The following is a 16,783-nucleotide window of genomic DNA, read 5'->3' as shown; positions in this document are numbered from 1 at the left end:
ATCTGTCAGCTGATGAATTCATGTGGTCTTGTAGAACATTTATCCTCAGAGTAGTTAAATGCCCAAGCAATCCTGCATATTCTCACCAATGTCCAGCAACATGAGCGCAGTAGCCTCACGTGCTAACACCCTGTAGCTGGCTGCACGCACGCGTGAAGGGAACAGCAAGGCAGCAGGGCTCGCCATGGCCAGTGACCAGCTCACTGTGAAGGTTCAGTCACCTGGATGCTGGGAAGTCTGTGCAACATTAGCTTGTAGCATTAGCCTTTATTAAACCAACAGAACCTGCATTCAGTTCACCTTTTTAGCTTCATGTTTTCAACCATCGCATTTACATTTCAGAACAAAACCCAGAAGTCTCGCTAACTTTTGTTCACCAAAGAGCAGATTTTCATCAGTCATCCAAAATCAAGTGGAAGAGCAACATGGGGTTTTGCTGGAGGAACGATGGAGATGATCACTTCCCTCTGGACCACAAACACTCCTCATCCCTGACATGACCACTTCCTGCTGGACTACAAACACTCTTCATCACTGACATGACCACTTCCTGCTGGACCACAAACACTCCTCATCCCTGACATGACCACTTCCTGCTGGACTACAAACACTCCTCATCCCTGACATGACCACTTCCTGCTGGACTACAAACACTCCTCATCCCTGACATGACCACTTCCTGCTGGACCACAAACACTCCTCATCCCCGACATGACCACTTCCTGTTGGACTACAAACACTCCTCATCCCTGACATGACCACTTCCTGCTGGACCACAAACACTCCTCATCCCTGACATGACCACTTCCTGCTGGACCACAAATACTCCTCATCCCCGACATGACCACTTCCTGCTGGACTACAAACACACCTCATCCCTGACATGACCACTTCCTGTTGGACTACAAACACTCCTCATCCCTGACATGACCACTTCCTGCTGGACTACAAACACTCCTCATCCCTGACATGACCACTTCCTGCTGGACTACAAACACTCCTCATCCCTGACATGACCACTTCCTGCTGGACCACAAACACTCCTCATCCCCGACATGACCACTTCCTGTTGGACTACAAACACTCCTCATCCCTGACATGACCACTTCCTGCTGTACTACAAACACTCCTCATCCCTGACATGACCACTTCCTGCTGGACTACAAACACTCCTCATCCCCGACATGACCACTTCCTGTTGGACTACAAACACTCCTCATCCCCGACATGACCACTTCCTGTTGGACTACAAACACTCCTCATCCCTGACATGACCACTTCCTGCTGGACTACAAACACTCCTCATCCCTGACATGACCACTTCCTGTTGGACTACAAACACTCCTCATCCCTGACATGACCACTTCCTGTTGGACTACAAACACTCCTCATCCCCTGACATGACCACTTCCTGCTGGACTACAAACACTCCTCATCCCCGACATGACCACTTCCTGCCGGACTACAAACACTCCTCATCCCCGACATGACCACTTCCTGCCGGACTACAAACACTCCTCATCCTGTGTATTACTGTCATGTGAAAAACTGCAAAGTAAACCAGCCACTAACACCAACAGTCTGGCTGTGGAGCCTTTCTCTGGAGAGAGGGAGCGACAGAGAGAGAGAGAGAGAGAGATGACCTCATTTCTGCAGTAATTTTACAAACCTGGGGGAACACCTCCATGTTAGATCAAAGCCGATTTCACCTTCCAGGGCAGTTTGCCTGGCAGATCAAAGGAATCCCAGCAGATACGTTCACGCCTCGAGGAGGAATCTGTTGCTGTTTCTATGATGAATATGAGTGTCGCGAGGCCAGATTGTGTGGTTGGGAGGAAGACTGGAGGCTACGCTCCAGACGAAGGGTTTGTGTTCGGGCAGCAGCGAGCCTGGTCTTGTGTGGCTCGGTACTCGGAGCGTGACAGGAGCTCGGCCGGGATTGATGGGTCGATGGAGAAGTGGGAGAAACAGACCCCCAACAAACCTATGTGTGTTATTTAGCGCTGCTGAACAACACTGCAGCAGAGCTCCCAGTCGCTGCGGGGAAACGTCCTTAATTATCTAAAAGGCCTGTGAGATCCATGCATCTTTAATCAGAGGCTGCGTGTTGATATGGCAGGTGGCGAGGGAGGGGATGCATGGAGCCTCTTAATTGTTGCACCGCAGCTAGAGAGCTTCTGCAGGTCCACTTATCCACGCCAAGCCAGATTTGACAGTCGTCTCAGCTCGCCGTTTGCACACGCAACCTCACAAGGATTTTGTGTGGAAAGATAAACAGCAAACATCCAACTTTCTCTTTGCTTTTCTTGGCTCTAACTCATCCCCGTATCGAGCAGCTGCAAGCTTGAATAGGTGTTTTTATCACGGCCGGCTCACAGTGGTGGACATTTCAAAGCTCCCCCTTCATAATGGCGTTATCTCTTCCTGGCTAGATCCACGTTGAGCCCCTACCTGTTTCCCACTTGGTCTCGATAACAAAACAATAGTGGGAAGCAGAAATCCCCTTTGCTTCAGTGATTCTATCAAATCTGGGCTGTGACATTTACAAAGTCCAAACACTGCAGAACCCAACAATCCCACTCGATACCAATTAGAGTTGGTTTCAGGCGGTTGTCCGTGTTTCCTGGACAGCTAAACCTCTAATGGGGTCGAGAGATTAGCCGCACGGTAGGTCGGAGACAGATCTCCTTAAACTGGTCATGCCCGGGCAAGAAATGAAGCATTCATCTGCAGGTCCCATAATTAACCCAAGATGAGAACCCCTCAGTCCGGAGGAGCATATGGCAAACAAGGAAGGGAACGTTGACAGTCCTGTATGGGTAAACAAGTACCACGGCACCATCTGCCTGACGGAGGAAGCCCCCATTTAAAGACTGAATTATTCATCACATTCACTGCAATAACAAACAAATGATTCACTAGAAGAGGCATCTCCAAACCAGTGACAACCACCATCAGTCGCATTGAAAACGTTTACACGAGGAATAAAGTCATCGCGTGCTCCTCGGTGCCGTCATGTGACGCGGGGACTCCTAATCAGGACCAGGTTGGTGTACCTGAGTTGCCTTTGAAGGCAACACGCAGTACGTTCTGGTCGTTGTGAGAAAAGCAAATTCCACAGCCGTTATCTCTGAGCATGAATCACCCATCTAAAAAAAAAAACAAACCTGCAGCTCTTTCCAGCCCAGATTTATGAAAAGAACAACTTTCCCGAGGCAAAGTACGTCTCAGGTTCCAACGCAGAACATCAGGGCAGCAAGGCAGGAGCCACGTGACAGCACAGCCAACAACATTACACAACATGTCACTGCCACCAATCAGTGAATGATATGAGCACAGATGCAGCATGAAATACTTCTTCTATGGTTGTACTAGAGTAACTGCAGTATCTGTAGTACCTCCCACCAACTTTAAATACTTTTATAGACCTGAGAGTGAAGTATCTGCCAGTATCTGACCTCGGGTTTGCTAACTAGGTCCAATATGTGCTGCTCAGCTTGTTTTTTATTAAGTTATTATATTATAAAAGCCCTGGGATGTTAAAACATATTTTTACAACATTAAGTGGAAGGAACTAGAGTGGCTTTAATGGGCTTCTGTCTAACTCATGCGGGAGGAAGCCCTGGAATAATCAAACGAGCGCACAATCCTAAAACCTCCCAGGAACAAAATTATGAGCCGCTGCACCTGCTCTGATTCGCTGAGGACACGGCCCCCTAAGAACGGGAGCCGAGCCAAGCCTGAGTCATCGCAGGTGGTTCACCTTTGAGCAACACTGACCCGCAGCAGAGGTGAGGACACACAGAGCTGCTGTCCTGGCCGCCACTACACATGCAGGCACAGCCAGATGGCGGCCAAAAGCCGGGCAAATCAGCTGTGACCTGACAGGAATGGGAAACTGCCATGTAAGATCCAGTCACAACTTCTATTCCCATTTCAGACGAAGCTATTAGAGGCTGAAATGGGAAGCGGGACGTCTGTATAAAGCAGTCAAGGATTGATATTTCAGGGGAGGCATGCAGGGTGCAGGGGGGGACCGTTAGATCACACGGCACCCCAGCTTATCATGAACATGTACATAAAACAGTCACACGTGCACAAAGCAACCTCATCAAAGGAGCCAACGCGTACACATCTGCACATGAAAATGAAGAGAAATGGCACCATCGCAGCAGCAGGGCGGAGCAGCAGGGCGGAGCAGCAGGTCTGCAGCAGCATGAAGAGGTCAGAGCGAACAGGGGCAGGACAAAAACCACCAGGGCCGACCCACACGGGGCCAACCCCTCCTCTCCTCTGTGGTACCGTCTTCGTTTACTCCAGAGTACAAACCAGAGGAAGCGCTTGAGTTTGTGCAGACCGGCGCCCTGCTAGTTAGCTTAGCACAATGACTGGTGGCGGATGGTAAGTGTTAGCATACCTTTTGTTTCACCAAACACACTTTTCCTTCAAAATGGTCTTTGGTGGCATTCGTACAACGAGAGTGTCGGATGAAACTCCTTGAGGAAAAACAATTAAAACTAAAAGGCACTTGCTTGGGAGTCAGACACAAAGCTGTTGCCGCTCTGGTTTTGTTGGATAAAAGCGACTGAGCCAAACAACAAACATTTGTTCACAAATAGAAGAGCGACCGCTGCTGCTAATCATGGCCGGCTATGTAAGAGAGGACGAGGAGGATTACCGCCGGACAAACCAAGAGCCTCAAACAGCCCTGATGACTTTTGGGTCCCCGCTCCCTACTGCCAGTCCCATCTGGCTCTGAGGAGACGGCCGGCCGGGGGTGTTAGCATTCTTTCAAGAGAGAACCAGCACAGCTCGGCCTCTACAACCTGTTCATATTCACATTCATCACATTCATTTCCTCTCAAATAGCTTTGAAACCCAACAGACACGCATGGCAGTGCAATACGGTCCTTGGAGCTGATGCATATCTGCAGCAAAATCTCATTGCTTTCTTCTTGGTTGTGGCTTTACAACAACATTATAAATATATAATCTCGGGGGAAAAAATGGTATTCATCTTTGCAGTAATGTGTGTTGACTCATTGGAGTTTCGTGAATTCGATGTGGATTCCCTCTAAGCCTTTTTCTCATCTCCAGTATCAATCCGTTGAAACAGGTGTGAGTTTTGTCATCAGCCAGGAATCCAGTAATAAATCCCGCAGGATGAGACTTCGCCACATGAAACCATAACGCTGCCGTCTTTCCATTCCGCCGCCGTCGCAGGTTGACGAGCTGTCGTCATGTCCAGCCCGAGGAGAGTCGCTACAACTCCTCTTAAACGCGTCTTGGGGCTCGTCATTTTCCGAACACTTTACAGACTGAATATTGGTGTCGGCGCGCAGCCTGATGTGGATCTGATTACACAACCGAATCAATTGAACAGACAGAGAGGGAGAGCGAGCGGCTCACTCCCCGCCTGTGCAAATGTCATCCTGGGCCGACTGCACTGTAGATACGCTCTTGATTACACCAGACGATCAATACCAGCAGCCCTTTTCTGCAACAACACAAAGGAGGGAGAAGAAAAAGAACAGAAAAGGAACGCTCCTCTTATTAGCAGTTGTTGAACTTGGGCGAGTCTGAGTTCAGTTTGACAGCCTGCTTTCATGTGGCGGATTAACCTCCACCGCTGCTGAAATCACACCTACGACGGGAAATTGTTTTATCTCCCCTTGCTGCCATCATCATAGCAGAGGATGAGATTAGAGGAAAACTCAGTTCGGTGAGAGGAGGCAGATTCAGTCCACACGGCGGGTGACACGCTGACGGGGATGAGCGGCGCACCAGCGCGGCAGTTTATACCCAGCCAGAAGCTGAGCGAGGGAACAAATAGACATTCTATCACTTCCAGCGTCGTCACTTCACGCGTCAAAGCCGACAAAATCGCAGCACAGCTGAGGTTACAAAACCTGAACAGGAGTTGGCTCGAATGCGACTCACCTGCCGGCTTCATGGGCCTCCAAACATTCCGTAAACCTTCTTGTTAACAGACTCGCATTTACTGCTCGTACTCTGTCGTGTTTCGACTGATAAGTGCCTGCAGTTGCCGCCCGACCGTCAGACGACAGCGCTGCGTTCTGTCAGCTAATTTACACACCAAAAAAGAATAAAGAATAATGAGGTACATGTCCAAAGTGGCACTTTGCGCAAAACCTCAGTCTGGCTGAATAAAGTAGGAATCAAGGCGGGGACGGTGGGGCATTTCCACTTGGACGAATGTTCAGGTTCCAGAAAGACCAGAAGTTTCCTCCCACCAGGGCCTCCCTGCCAGGGTCCAGAGGCTGGAGGGAAGACCTTGGACAGAATGATGAGGACGCATCTTGGGGCATTGTTGAAAAAGAACCCAAACCACCAACGCCTCCGTTTTAAATTGAGTCATAGAGTTTATTACACACCTGTTACCGGATTTTATATGAAACAGGTACAAAGTCCAACTTTACTGCTCCTCGGGGTGTGTGTGTGCTTGTGTGTGGAGACTTTTGAGATCCAGCGATATGAAATATAACAGTTGGAGGGCGTCAACAAGAGGGAAGCTGAGCACACAGCGAGCTGAGGCTAAGGTAGGCCAAGTTGGTTAGCTACGTAGCTCTCCTCCAACAAACCCAAGAAAGTGGGCGTGGCTTGGGCGAATAGGGACTCAATCATCTGGAGCAGTTCAGTCTTGACACCTACACAAATCCATCTTCAACGACTAAATCACGCTGGTCGGACGTCAAACGGCTCAGAAACACTAAAAATGTACCACGAAGAGGTTTGATAACATGTTGAATTCTGGGAGGAAGTCTGGGCCCTCGCTCTGTAACAGGCCAACAAGCAGCTGATTGAATATTACGAGAGAAGTATTGTCTTTAGATAAGGTCAGTGGTTGAAGAATTGCCACTCGTGTAAACACGCTGCAACCTTCTCCCAGCTGTTCACATTCTCTCCCACAACGCAGGAAATCTGGACAAGAAAGAACTTGTTGCCTTCCCCTTTAACGCTTATCTTTTGTCTTGCTGACTTGAGCTGATTCTCATCGCTTTAAAAGATCTGGTTGCAGTTAACAAAAGACAGACAGATCCCAACGCATCGCACGGCTACATCCGACACGGCAGCGCTCCAAAAGCGACTCTTGGCTTTTCTTCTGCAGCTGAGCAGGAGCGACGAATCACGGACACAGCGATTCTGCCTTTAATTTCACTTGTAATTAACATAAATCAGTCAACGATGAGAAGCTGATCGCCTGCCACTCCCTCTTAAGAGAGGAGTTAAGTGATCACCCTTTCACTGTTCACCACCTGAACAAGTTCAGACTTAGTTCACCGCTTTCATTTAGTCCTCCAACACTGTTTACTCTGGCGTCAGTTGCCATGTGCGCGTCCAAGACCGAGAACTGCTCTGCCGCAGAGCTCGACACGCACTGGAACGGCTGAAACTCGCCTCTTGCTGCCAAAAATAAGTGGAACAAAATACAAAGGAAGCAACTAAACACCACGGCCATGGAGTCTCCAGCACATATTCCCACATGCGTTGTGCATATCCAGAGTGACCTCAGATAAACGTTATCTGTTCAGCATCCTGTGAGACTCACAGCTTCCTGAGAAAAGTGAGGCTTCAAATGACTGACTCATGCAGGAAACGCTGCCCTATCCATCTGCAGTTATTTCCAGGCTCACAGAAGATACCACTATCTTTTCAAACGTAGTGTGTGTGTGTGTGTGTGTGTGAGTCACAGCTTCCTAATTAGTGTCATTCACCCCGAACACACCGCTTGGAAAGCCGAGGCAATAAGTTGTGACATTTTGGAGATTACAGACGTTCCAGATCTGCCGAGGCTGGCCTTCATCGATCCACGCAGATGGAATATTTGAACGACAATAAGTCTCTTTCTTTCTGCGGCGTAATTAAAACAAACCGGCAAACACATCAGTAAATGAACCGGCACTTGAAGCTGTACAAGCGCCACACGAGCCGGCGCAGACGTCACGCGCTCATGTATCCTCATACGTGATCCGCACAATTTGATTAAAGGAAAACACTGACTTTGAATTCACTTGTTCTCATCAAGCCAATCCATGAATTTCCCAGGAATAGCTGCCGACGCCGGACTGCTGTGCTCATGTGCATCATCCTTTCAGCTCAAACCAGTAGGCACCAGTGGGACTGGCTGGTGCGCCTCTGAGGACATTAGTCTTCGTCGTGGCTGTGACAGCCCCGAGTGGACGGGCTCTTAACTCTCAGAGGAGGCGCAATTCACTGTACTGATGCCGTCAGCCTTTTTCTGCAAGTTGGTTAGAAATGATTCTTGATGCACCGAATCAATTTCCCTGAAGAAATTCTCCTGGTTCAGCATCTTCATCACAAACGCTTACTACGGTTACACTGACGGATCACGTTCACCTTCAGAGCAACCCAGCGAGATCATCAGGGAACCTGGAGGAGTCTCGTCGCCTGGTCTCAAATGAGTATTTACGCGTTTGAGAAAAAAAATCTGACCGTTACCTGAGCTCAGGTCAACGCTGCCACCATGACCGTTAGCCGCGACCGTCAGCTTACTTGGCATTAGCAGCTAACACCTGAATTGGCACATGAAGATCTGGCCGTGCTTGTAGTTTAGTTCGTTTGGAAGGGACACATAACATGAACCGTTGCACGAGGGCTAGCTGTGTAGCTAAGCTGCATTTGCTGGAAAAGGAGGTGATCAAAAACAACAAAGCAATAAGTAGAACACAATAATACAATGAGGACGTGCTAATGAGCTCATTATCCCAGCGTTCCTCAACATGGACGTCCTGAATCTTTAGAGGCTCCTCAGCCACAGTCTCCAGATGACGATTAATTTACTAAACAAACTTCTTCTCCTGATTATAGTTTAACACGTGACCTTGAGAACATGTTCCTTGGATAACAGCATAAATTAACCTGTTCCTCACAAATCACCAGACTTGATGTCTCAAGATAACGCAGTCGTTAACGAGTGACAACGGCGTCAAACGTAGCTACAGGTGTAGGACATGAGCCGAAGGAGTGAAGCTCCTCGCGGTATTTTCTCCCCTAGCTTAGCGATGCTAATGCCCTTGAGTGTAGCCAGCACAGACCGGTTTGCCTCAACACACACACACACACACACACACACACACACACACCTTTGTTTGAATCAAAACATTTTGATACAACATCTACACGGTATGGCAACATACCTCATTATGCTAAATTGACCAATCAGGCACAAACGCCAGGGCGTCAGGGCCACTTCTAAAAGAATGTAAGAGAACTTTGTTTCCTGGCAGGAGGGAGTCCGTTCTCTCCAGGTTTCCACGGAAACTCTGAGCTCTCGCAGCGCTGGGCTTGTCTGCACCTGTAATTCTGCCACGAAGAGTGAATAAAACACCCATCGATTCAAAGAATAGCCTCTTGGTCTTTTACCTGCTGAAGCCATGTTAAGACAAAGGTCCAGGGAGGGTCCACCCAGGGGGGTGGGCTCGGACACAGGCGTGGTTTTCCTCCATCCTCTGTAGCATTTGGTAAAAAAATATGATTTTTTTTTGGGGGGGGGGGTACAGAAGTGCAAAAACAGCACATTTTTGATGCTAAAAACCATACATGACAGCGAGCTGCTGACACTAGCTTTGCAAATTGGGATGCTAAAACTAGCTTTGGAGAAAACACAATGCTAAGAGCACTCAGTCCCACTCGGAAGCGTGGAAACGTCAGGCTCCATGTCACAGTCCATAGACGACTCTGGTAGGGCGTAACCATCAGCGTTCATTGATATTTGATGGTTTCCCTCCTTGACAAACCCAGCCAAGTTGCTGGATGTTCTTCCACAGTGGGTGTATCACGGAGGGGGAAGTGATGTCAAGGCGTTCTCTCCGTACCGCATCGCTTATCGAGGAAGGGAAACCAAACACAGAGAGGAGCCAGAGGCTTCTCCTCAAGCGCTTCCCGGTGGTTTGCCTCGGAGCCGCCGTGGTGTACGGCACGACGTCGATATTAAGACCAGCAGGATTCAATCAAGGACGCCTTTCTCATTTTATTTCAGATGTCACATGCTGAGATGACAATGGCAACGATGAGGCAGCGTGACAAAGACCCACTTCACTGCCTCCCGTTTACTATTTAATCTGAGCAGCCCCAACTGCTCAAATAAAGACTTTCCTCAGAGTGACTCATGGGGGAAATTTTATCCGTCTGCAAATGGAAAGTTCAAGTTCCTTGCAAAAACTTGATAACACAAGCAAGCTGTGAGTCAGCATCACTCATTAGTGTCGTGGTGGGTGTCACTCACCCCGACGTCGAGTGTGGAGCACAACACGTATCCCTGATGATGAGTTTAAAGCTCACATCGAGTCACAGAGACGCCCCATAACTCCGCACACAGACTGAACAGAAACAGACGGATTATTGTGTTTGTTTCTGCTTGCCGAGTAATTAAAACCACCAAACCAGAAAGCGAACGCAGTATTAAAATTCCCTCAAGTTGGACAGGCCGGCGCGTCAGGTGCTGGATTTCATTTGAGGAGATCCGGGGAGAAGAAAGCTACATTTCTTCAATCATCAGTTTAGCAAATATTTAATGAGAAACATACATCAGGAGATAATCCGACTCGGTGTGCACGAAAAATGAGAAATGAATTAAGCGGCCTTGTAAATATAATTAGACGCTTGTTTGTCTAATTTCACGTTGTAACGAATTCCACCTTACACAGTTATTATTAGTGCGGCTGATGGAAGCCTTTAAAGGCAGCGCGGTGACCTCTGTTTTTGTTTTGCAAATGCGGTATTTTAATGAGCGGTGAGTTCACACAGTTGATCAAAAGAAAACGTCTGCATTATAAGTTTGATTTATTGCTCCCGTTATCCAGAAAATACCAGCAATTTGGCTTTAAAAAAACCAAAACAACAACCTTTTTTTTTGGATTCAGCCTCACAAATACAAGGAATTCTTTGCTTTATTCTTTGGCTCTGTTCCAGACTAAACTTTGGGGGCTTTAATGTTGCTGATCAAAGACAAACATCCTGCGACGTTAATATGTGTCATCTTCAGTCCGACTGCGAAGTTTTAATATTTCCTCCGACGAATGTGGAGCCCTTTTGATTCTGCTGCCAGCAGCTGTATTCTGAAGTGCTTATAAGGTTATGGAGACGTTCATTCGTCACGGGTGACAGCTTGGCGCAGCTCCACCAGCCGACGGGACAGTCTGTACAGCAGCACGTTCAGTATTTATGGGTCGGGAAGCCAAAAGCCTCCTCGGTGTTCTACCTTCAAGTCTGGACACAAGTGGATTCTTCAGGGGGTGGGGTCTCCCTTGTGAGCCTGAGTCTGGTTCTAACATCAGACGCTCTACCTGCGCCGATGCAAACAACGTGATTGAAGAACGCCCAGAATGCTCGAAGACCGACAGAGGCGAACTCTCAGCTCCGGCTCTTACGAGAGGGCAAATATCACTTCCTTTGTCACTAGGTGGTGCTAGAGGACACACACTACCACTCAATCCACTCAGCAGCGAGCGCGCAGGTCGCCGTGCACGGCCGCAGCAGGGGCCGTCATCCCGGCACACGGATAAATCGCGTTCTGGTTCTCAACCTGCATTGCTCGGCCTGTTTGGTCGCCACCGTTGGCAGCATTTCGAAGCCTGGTGGGGGAGGAGTGCAGCGTCTGCAGCACGTGGACGCGTTGTTGTCCAGGTGCAGCAGACGATTCCATGATTTTACCAAACATAAAGGCGCTTCCTCCTCACGTCCACAAGAACCGGCTGACTGAGACCTGGTCTGGTCGCTTAAACATGAGCCTTTACTGATCAACTCCAACATCCCATCTGTGGTGTAAATGTGGTTATTTCTCTGTTGGTCAACTGGTCCTTCCCTGACCCCTCCTACACCCCTCCACCGAGTCCGGCCTTGCGGTTTTGGGTCATCCTGCTGACAGGTGAGCACCGCCGTGGTGGTGACCTTCCTGGTGGCGATAATAAGAATGTAGCAGCTGAACTCAAACTAGAAATCAGGAACAGCAACACAAAGAGAGGAGTTAATCGGCCGTTCCGAGGAAAACCTCTTGCAGTTTAACTCATTAATCATCGGTATCAGGCTGCCGGCGTTGCGGCGGGTCAGAGACGCCGCTTATGCTCGGTGTAATTGCTTCTCGCCGAGAGTCATGTAGAGACGCATCAGATCTTAGGAAAGAAAGCGAGTGGTGAAAACACACGGTGACGCCTAACAACTGGCCGGGCAGAGGAGTGGCTTCACTTTCCAGGTGCCTTTGTGTTCGTTTGTGTGACTCGTGGTTTGACAGTTGAGGCGAGACCTCTCCTGATGTCTACTCCTTCGTCCAAGTGGGACTCGAGAATGACTCCCTCTCTCTCTCCCTGTCTCTGGCCCGGGGCTCCCCAATAAAAAGGGACACCTTCAAACAGCCAAAACCAGCAGCTAATTAAAACCTTCCACAAATTAACGAGACGGTGTTTACGCCTCATTGAGACGGTTAGGGAAGTCTACGTAGACCTTGCCCTGATGACACTGGTGATTAGTCTCTAAGAGGCCCGTGAGTCCTCTATTGTCTCACTTCTGCTGAGCACCTAAATGAGATGCAAACAGTAAAAGCTGATGTTCTCCTCCTTAATGGCTGCTGTCATGCAGGAAGCACCAAGTGGCTCTTTTGGGCTCTCATTACTCTGCAGTCGCTGTTACTGCCTGGCTGTTATGCATTTCCCGTTTGGTTTGGATTTAAACTCCCAATTTATGCGTGTCTTAGAAGGCGTAGGGATGCACACAGCAGTGCAGGACTGGTTCACTCTTGGAGATCAACCAGAAAGTTCCCTATGTTGGGATTTTAACCCAGATTACAGCTGAAAATTCTATAAGGCGAGTCAGGTGGCATCGACCTGGATCCAGAGACACGGTCGTGCGAGGGATGAAGTTCAAACAGGTTCAGGAAAGAGAGAGGAAGGAGCCGTGGGGTCAGCGGAGGCCGGCAGCTCAGCTCTGCCCCAGAGGTTAATCCGGGCCCGGCCGAGGGACGACAGAGAAGCACAGAGCTTTGCGAGCCCCTCGGGTCCTTCAGTCGGTTCTCTGAGGAGAAGCAAGCAGCAGGGACGAAAATACAAGCGCAGAAAACCACTTGTATTCACCCTAAATGACTGGCACCATCCAGGGGCCAAAGGAAACATAAAGGGGGAGAAAACTCTGTATACAGAGGTGGAGGGAGCAGATCAGTCGCATCAGGAGGTTGGAGGTGTAGTCGTTAACCACATCTAGGAAAGAAAACGTGAAGTGGACCGATGGACAAGGCTGTCAAACTGGGGATTAAGTGCTTACACGAAATGTGGTTTTTGTAAATTTGGGGGGGGAAAAAAAAAAAGTTTCTGAAGAACATTTGCAGCCTCTCAGCTTCCAAATCCTGCTCATCAGGGGAACGCAGAGGAGGCTGCGTGTCACAGGAAGATAAGAACACGGCCGACATGAAAAACGGCGAGCAGTGAGTTCTTCATCCGACCTGGAATAACCTGTCAGGATTTGCTTCTTAGATTTACTGATGAGGAAAGTTCGCTGAAGGGGAGACGGGCCCCTCCTTCGGCAGACGAGTACTTAAAAGTATTTCATGTGTGTTTATATATATATATATATATATATATATATATATATATATATAAAAACACTCACATACATGTGTATGTATAAAATACCCATAAGTGGACATTAATTTCAGCTGCTGGATGAAATCAGTTGTTAAATATTGGGCGCAGGCCAAAAAAAACAGCATCAGAAAAATAATAAATCAATAAATGTTGTATTGACCCTTTTGGCATTGATAGCAAAGGCTGGTAGATGTGTTTTAAGCACTTTCTATGGTATCAGGCGGGATTTATGGTCCCCGCAGCCCTGATCCTGACCTGGAGCTGGAGTGGACTTTGCCCCCCCCCCTCCCATGACGTCACCCCTCTCCCTCACTACTAAGGACTCCAAACACAACAAAACAATCCCACTGGTGCGTCACAGAAAGGAAGCTTAACAGAAAACTGCTCGATGCCTGTTAGTTTCTTTTTTATGTTTAAATATGATATTCCATCATTTTGGAGTGTAAATATCCTCGAGTAACACACACACACACACTCACACACTCACACACACACACACACACACACACACACACACACACACACACACTCACACTCCGAGGCAACGCAGTTCCCAGAAAGTTGAACCCTAAAGGCAACGCGACAAACTTCAGTCTCAACTCCTGGGAGGGGGCGGCCCAGCGGCGCTCCCCTCCGCCGGAGGGTCTCTTACCTTCCCGGCCCCTGCTGCAGGAGACTAGCAGGGCCAACCAGGCCAGAGAGACGGCGCGCAGAGTCCAGGAGTTGCCGGCCGGAGCCATGCTGGCGTGCAGGGGGGCTGATCCGCGCAAATGCACAGCTGAGGGAGGAAACTTCATCAAGCCGTGCGTGAGTGGGCGCGCACTTCCGCCTGGTAGCGCGGTGCCGCTGCGAGCCCGGAGAGGAGCGGACGGTGCCAGCGGGTTCCTGGAGGAGGAGACACACCTCCCAGTGAGACGACCTGCGAGGACCTGCGACATCGATCGATTGATAGATTGACCTTCAATCTGCTATCGATCTCTCTTGAACAGAACATAAAGTGAACATGAACAAAGAAACAAACAATAAATTTAACACCTCAAAGAAAACACAGTCAAGTAGCAACGAAGATGCCCGACAAGGAAGAAACACAGAAACAGGAAATTCCACCTTCTACTAATCATACAGACCTGGAGCTTCCTCTTGACCTCCTGACATTCATACATCTTATGAATAAACAAGTCGTTAATGAATTCATTATACGTATATATACACATATATATAAAAATGTATGAACAAAGTCTCATCATGTGTTTAGTGTGTAAACCTGGTGATCGCCACCATCTTGTTCTTACTGTAACTGTTTCGCTGCGCCTCGGATCTCCACACCCAGACTGACCGGCGACTCAGGCGGTCCTAATTTAGTCAGAATTACAAAAATAATAATTAAAAAAAGCTACTCTAAAAGCCTCAGTATTTATTAAAGGTGAACCGCGTGCGTCCTGCCTGCACGTCGTTTTCTCCTTACTTGATACGGATCAGCGCATTAAAAAAAAAAACATCCCACCATCATCATTTTTTGAATAATGTCACAGAATCAAATCAGTCAGTATAAACTGAACCCCCCCCCCCCCCGATGCTCCTCGTATTTATTCATGTGGGGTAAAACGTTAGCAGGTTGTCAGCTTTTGTCTCAGGAGCACGAGACGCACGTCTAAGTAATGAAGTCAAAGCATGATGGAGGACAGACACAGACGCCATCACACACCCTCTCACCACCAGGACATTATTACCTGAGTTATCGCCTGGGGGGAGGGGGGGGGCCTGCACCCTCACACTTTGTGACACCTTCTGTAATTGAGCTTCAAATTAGCTGCCAGCCCCTTTGAACCTTGCAGTTCCATAACTGCAATGAACTCATTACACTGTGATAATTACAGCATGTGATGTATGCACAATAACAGTGTTAACCGCCCGGGGGGGGGGGGGGGGTCACTGGACTAAAATACTCTCTCCAAGAAACCAGGAGCAAAACATCGGCCAGCTTTTTCCACGTGTGTCCGTTAGCTTCAAGCTAATCATCCGTGGTGGGGTGCAGCAGGGGAAAATGTCCTCACGAGCTGGAGACACTTGCCAATGAGGACTTAGAGGTTCGAATACACTCTTCTTTTCCTGGGTGAAGAATCACTTTCACATTCTTGTGGCAGGAAGCACACACAGAGCTCGTCACTCGGGTTTGGGGGGGTGTTCAAATCGCACAACAGGATTCTAGCGTTGCTCTCAGTCCCTTGTCATTTCTATCAGACAGAACGAGGTAACTGCCAATCCACAGGCGCTCCAAAACTTGAAATAAGTTGAAATAAAACTAAAACTTTTTTCTTTTTCTTTTTTTTGAAGAAGCTGCGGAAAGTTGCCAAACTTTCCAGAGGAGACGGGAGGGTTTGGATGGAGCTGCAGCTGTGAAAGTCTGTGCTGGGAAAGTTAATATGTCTCTGTGCCCCCGGGGGGCGCGAGGTGCCACCAGGCCGTCTCTGAGGTCCAGTGGAGCTGGTGAACAGCCAGCATCTGAGGACAGCGGTCACAGCGGTCAGCTCCCAGGTGACCCACTTTGGAACTCGGTGAATCTGATATGGGTGGGAAGAGGACAAACACGCTCACTCTTCCTTCCTTTGGTAAATAAAGATTAGGGGATGAACTAATAAAGGGAAAAACTTTGGGACGTGTGTAAAAGTCTCAGTGAGTCAGTCAAATGGCTTCACCCTCCCTGAGCAAACGGTGACTGGACCTCTGTCGCGCTGCCACCGCATCGACCGAAGAGACAACCAGCGTGTTGCTGAGGGTGCAGGCTGCTGTCCTCCGTTAGACCTGACACTTGAACGTCCCTCAGCTCTCTGCTAGTTCAACTTAGACCTGCAGTTTACTGTTTTGGGCATTTATTAACGTTTCCTACTGCCTTTTTCGACAGCTCGACTTTTGGTGTTTCATCAGGAAGCGAAAAATGAAAAAAGGAAACCGCTGCTTGTTGCTGTGATTGGAAATGAAGAACGCAAAGAGAAGTTTTTTGCTTCCACACCCGTCTCCTGAGTGAGGACAGTAGAAAGCACGTTATATATCAAATCAGTTTGGTCCTTCTGGGATTCATTTTTTTCCCCATCCCATGAAAACAGATTCCTCCCCTCTGAAAATGATAACACAAGCCATTATTGTCACAGATAACCCTTCCACCGCTCTCC

General features: G+C 48.6%; 1 protein-coding gene across 1 annotated transcript in view; it reads right to left on the bottom strand.

Moving 5' to 3' along the window:
- The window catches only part of LOC147251746 (tissue factor pathway inhibitor-like), a 31,986-nt gene extending 17,498 nt beyond the window's left edge, over positions 1-14,488 (bottom strand). Inside the window, exon 1 of the mRNA XM_086219652.1 lies at positions 14,266-14,488. Within this exon, the coding sequence (XP_086075778.1) occupies positions 14,266-14,410 (145 nt within the window). The 5' untranslated portion in view covers positions 14,411-14,488. The remainder of the gene's footprint in view (positions 1-14,265) is intronic.
- Positions 14,489-16,783: the final 2,295 nt, after the last annotated feature.

The sequence above is a fragment of the Aulostomus chinensis genome, chromosome 12 (genome assembly GCF_037954235.1).
Source record: "Aulostomus chinensis isolate RoL2024-O1b breed Wild chromosome 12, RoL_Achi_v1.0, whole genome shotgun sequence".
NCBI lineage: Eukaryota > Metazoa > Chordata > Actinopteri > Syngnathiformes > Aulostomidae > Aulostomus > Aulostomus chinensis.
The sequence above is the reverse complement of the archived record's forward strand: the minus strand, read 5'-3'. Positions and strand labels throughout refer to the sequence as shown.